Raw genomic sequence first — 5,000 nt, forward strand, 5'->3', positions numbered from 1 at the left:
AGACGTGGGCAAACTCAGGCCCGGGGGCCACATGCAGCCCCCTAGTCCATTTCATATGGCCCCCAGAGACTTTACAAGAAAGACAACTTTTAAATCCAACAGTTACTCAACATTCTTAAAATGCTACCTAAAACAAGAGTCTTGTGAATTTAAGATTTACTAAAGACATGGGCTTCATCTAAATACATTCTACAATGTGCAGGAATATCATTGCTGCCAAGTTATGTCAGCGTACACCGTTTTATTATTGACACGGGCAAGTTGTCTGTGGCATCCGGCCCTTCAGTCAGTATTGTAAACCCAATGCGGCCCTCGGGCCGAAATAATTGCCCACCCCTGGTGTTAAGGGATAAGACTCTCGGTAATGTTAGCAATCTAATGTTGTTATGATGCAGTTGAGTTTTTTTCAGCACCAGCGATAAAACATGCATCAAAAGGCTGCAAGTCTTCCTGTCTAAATGGTGAATTAACAGCGCAAAACCCTAGAGTTGTAGAAGTAGAAGTAGAAGTACTCTCACTAGAGCAGGGGTGGGGAACCTTTTTCATTTGAGGGGCCATTTCAAATTCATCAGAGGGCTGTAAAAGTCCTCCGAGGGCCAAATTATGAACACAAACCAGGATTTCCCTCTGCACTTCAGGCCTATATTGAAGGCAGCTACTTTTAAAAAAGCCCCCACCTTCTCTAGGACCCCAGAATATAGCTTAATTGTATTGCAAATTTAATTTCTAATATTCCTTTACAAAACATGTCATATTTCATGTCAAGCTGCATAAAATTGAAATCATATCCGGGGCCGGATAAAACGATCTCAATGGCCGCAAACGGACCTCGAGACATAGGTTCCCCACGCCTGCACTAGAGGTATGATATTGGATGGTTTCAACGTTGTAATATCATACTACTAGTGTTGTAATTACATCTGTAAGAGTACTTCTACTTCTACTTCATACAACTCAAAAAGGTATTGTCCACTTGTATCATGAAGAAGGTATTTTATGCCTCATTTCCACTGCTGGTTTTCTGGTAGGCCTACGGCTCGACACAGCACAAGTCGGCCGCCACTTTTTGCTTTTTGATTAGGCACGACAATCGTAAAGCAAAAAGTGCCGGCCGAGTTGCGCTGTGTCGAGCTGTAGGCCTACCAGAAAACCGGCAGTGGAAAAGAGGCAGTAGTGCAGTAGTGGCCTCCATGGCTACAACTGACTGTAGTCTAAATAAACTTTCTCCATCTGTGCTGAGGGGGAAGTGGGTCGTTACTGCTAGTCATGCTGCTAGTCGTTACTGCTAGCCATGCTGCTAGTCGTTACTGCAGCGGAGGATTTTTTCTTTTTTTTTCTTCTCCTGAGCGCGGCGTAAATATTTACGAGCCTTGTGAGTGTTGGCAACATCCAAACTGACTTACCAAAAGATCCACTCTGGATGTTTGTTCGTTGTCAGGTGTGTGCGTGTGTGCCTGTGTGTGTGAGAGAGGGAGAGAGAGAGAGAGAGAGAGAGAGAGAGAGAGAGAGAGAGAGAGAGAGAGAATGTGTGTAATGCTTCTTGCTGGAGGTTTTTAACCCTTTGTTGTGACCATGCTTTGTTTGTCTGTCTGTCTGTCTGTCTTCTTTGGTGGCTGCAGGCGTATATAATGCAAGCGGAGGGGAACATCCTGAAAATAGTGGAGGAGACCAGCCTCAAAGGCGGCAAGGTGAGTCTTTCTCAATAGTGGAGGACACTAGCCTGAAAGGCATCAAGGTCTATGTCTTGGCATGGTATAGAGAGAAAATGTAATTTCATTTTCGTTGTATGTCTTGTGCATATGAAGAAAGTGACAATAAAAGCTGACTTGACTTGACTTGACTTGAGTCCTTTCACCCATCTCAATAGTGCAGGAGACCAACCATAGCCCCTTAACGCACGCTGTTCCACCAGTGGAACTATGTAATAGTCACTGAAAACACTTTTATAGTAGTACTACACCATTATAACAGTGCACAGGGCCTTTAGTAACACATATCATTGCCATTCTGGAAACAGCAAATTTATAACAGGGGCCGTGCCTTACTAGGTTAAAGGCAGCAAGGTGAGTCATTCCACCCATCCTCTCCATCCCTCCATCCCTCCATCCCCTCCATCCGTCTGAGGGAGGACACATTCCTCCCTCTGTTCCGTGCTAGCGTGGAATATTATCCATGTGGTTTGAATCAGATGTGTGTGTGTGTGTGTGTGTGTGTGTGTGTGTGTGTGTGTGTGTGTGTGTGTGTGTGTGTGTGTGTGTGTGTGTGTGTGTGTGTGTGTGTGTGTGTGTGTGTGTGAGAGAGAGAGAGAGAGTATGTATGTGTGTGTTGTGTGTGTGTGTGTGTGTGTATCTGTGTGTGTGTGTGTGTGTGTGTGTATCTGTGTGTGTGTGTGTGTGTGTGTGTGTGTGTGCGTGCGTGCGTGCGTGTGTGTGTGTGTGTGTGTGTGTGTGTGTGTGCGTGCGTGCGTGCATGCGTGCGTGCATGTGTGTGGAGAGGGGAGAGTTCTGAGTTCTGTTTTTTCTCTCCTGTATTTATTTGTCTTCCCCATGTGTCCACGTGCAGCTGGGTTCCTACTACGGGGCGAGCGTGTGTGCTGTGGACCTGAATGCTGACGGGCTGTCGGACCTGCTGGTGGGGGCTCCCATGTACAGCACCGTCAGGGAGGAGGGACGCGTACACGTCTACATCAACCAGGGGAAGGTGGGTGGAGCTGAAGCTGGAGCTGGCCTGCCTGGCTCACTCCTACAGCTGGACATATGGTGTTTTCCCATGGTTCTTTTGCTCTCTCTCTCTCTCTCTCTCTCTCTCTCTCTCTCTCTCTCTCTCTCTCTCTCTCTCTCTCTCTCTCTCTCTCTCTCTCTCTCTCCCTCTCCCCCCCCTCTCTTTCTATGTATGTGCATGTGTGTGTGTCTGTGTGTGTGTGTGTGTGTGTGTGTGTGTGTGTGTGTGTGTGTGTGTGTGTGTGAGAGAGAGAGAGATAGAGACAGACAGACAGACAGACAGGGAGGGAGTTTGTGTATGTGTTGAAGTCTGTCTTTAAATGCTAGCTGCTGTGTCAGAAGTCTGTGCTGAATGTTGGCCTTGCCTTGTTAACCATTAATAACAGGGGAAAACGGGAGCCTTTCCAAAGTCATAGCAACAGTGTTTTTGTCCATCCAAATGTATTTTACGGCTGTGCAGTGTATCTCTTACGTTCCGGCAAACGACCTAATTACATGCCACGGGTTATTAGTTCTGAGTCAGTTAGCAGTGATATAGTTTCTAAGAATGCTGCTTTGATGTGCCTGCGACAGTCATCAGAAGCATGAGGAGATACGCGTGTCCTGTGTCATGCCTGTTGACTTTTAACCCGTGTGCGGCAGTAGGCTCTCTCAGTGAATTTGGGAAGATTTTACAGTTCATTCATCTCTTGGTTGTGGTAGTCTTTTTAAAAGAAAGTGCAAGAGCTTGCAACTTGGTTATATTGCCGTTCAGGGGTGTATTTCTCAACAGGTCTACTGCTAACTTCACATCTTGATTGGTTGCAATGCAATTTCCCATTGACGACTTACTAAGGTGCTAACTCGTTAGCAACAACCCTTTTGAAGAACTGTCTGTTGTTTGGTACTGAACTTAGGCCTTTTGACACTCTGTTTATGAATTCTTGTCTGTGGCATCTTCAGGTGAAACTAAACACTGTAGCAATAACGTTTGAAGCAGACTAACAGCGGCGCATGACATGTTGTTTGAATCGTGATTTTGACAAATGATTTCCCCACCCTCAATTAGAATGAGTGACCTGCATGAAATGAAAATTAATGTGTAATTCTAATGTTTTTCATTTTCACAACACTACACACCAAGTTTTTTTTTAATTCTCTTTTCAATGACCTCCCTGTTTTTAAGTTTTCATCTTTTTCTTTTGAGCAAGTCGTTGAGCAGCCCATTCTACAGTATATGAAATTACTGATATTAAACTCTATTCAAGATACAAGATTCAATTTGTTTATTGCCACATCAACACAGTTGACTGGAATTTGTTTTGGCACATTCTTAACATCAAATATCTGTAATGGACAGAGACACAACAGCAGAGCACATAAATATGGACAGACAGCAACGGTTTCATAGACATAGACATAGACAAAACATGGACATATTCATTCAGCTTGCTGGGTTTTCCATGTTTTCTGGTGAGACAGTCATTGAGCTGCACGTTGCATATGAAATGCATGTCATGTTCCCTCCAGATGACTCTTGACATAGCAACTAACTCCTCGTCATAACATCACACAACAACTTTGTTTGTTTATTTCTCTCTCCATTTAGCTCCCTGTCTTGGAATATTTTCATCTTTTTTTCCCTCTTGAGCCTGCTGCTGAGCGGCACATTGCTTATGAAACGACTGCATGCTTATGTTTTCCTTCCAGGCGAACCTGACAGAGATGGAATTCGTTTTGGTGGGAAGTGACGCCTACGCCGCTCGCTTCGGAGATACTATCACAAATCTCGGGGATATTGACGACGACGGCTTCTCCGGTAAGGCGGTCTGGTCTGTGTAGCGCTCGGAAAGAGAGCCCTCGAACGATTTGTTTGCCTTGCTTACACTTCAGTTTCCCTCCAATCAGATTCAGATTCTTCTCCCAAAAAGGAGTTTTATGTTTTCTGTTAGAACAAAAATAAACAAAGATCCATTACTGTGGCATGATTAATGCATACATGTGATCCAGATGAGGGTTGGAGAGAGAGAGAGAGATAGAGAGAGAGAGAGAGAGAGAGAGAGATAGAGAGAGAGAGAGAGAGAGAGAGAGAGAGGCAGACAGACAGACAACGAGAGAGAGAGAAACACACACTCAGGGAGATAGAGAGGACGAGAAAGGGAGAGAGAAAGAAAGAAAGTGAAAAACCGGGAAAGAGGCAGAGAGATGAGTGTGCGTGTCTGTACAGTAAGTGTGGGTGATGTGCTGTGTGCAGCCTCCAGGTCAGGAAGCTGTCAGCAGCAGTAGACAGAGGAAATGTTG

General features: G+C 45.0%; 1 protein-coding gene across 1 annotated transcript in view; it reads left to right on the forward strand.

Annotated features, from left to right (window-relative positions):
* itga4 (integrin alpha 4) overlaps positions 1-5,000 on the forward strand; it is a 45,653-nt gene that overhangs the window by 9,317 nt on the left and 31,336 nt on the right. Inside the window, exons 8-10 of the mRNA XM_063213250.1 lie at positions 1,620-1,688; positions 2,563-2,700; positions 4,410-4,518. Of these exons, the coding sequence (XP_063069320.1) occupies positions 1,620-1,688; positions 2,563-2,700; positions 4,410-4,518 (316 nt within the window). The remainder of the gene's footprint in view (positions 1-1,619; positions 1,689-2,562; positions 2,701-4,409; positions 4,519-5,000) is intronic.

The sequence above is a fragment of the Engraulis encrasicolus genome, chromosome 13 (genome assembly GCF_034702125.1).
Source record: "Engraulis encrasicolus isolate BLACKSEA-1 chromosome 13, IST_EnEncr_1.0, whole genome shotgun sequence".
Lineage (NCBI taxonomy): Eukaryota > Metazoa > Chordata > Actinopteri > Clupeiformes > Engraulidae > Engraulis > Engraulis encrasicolus.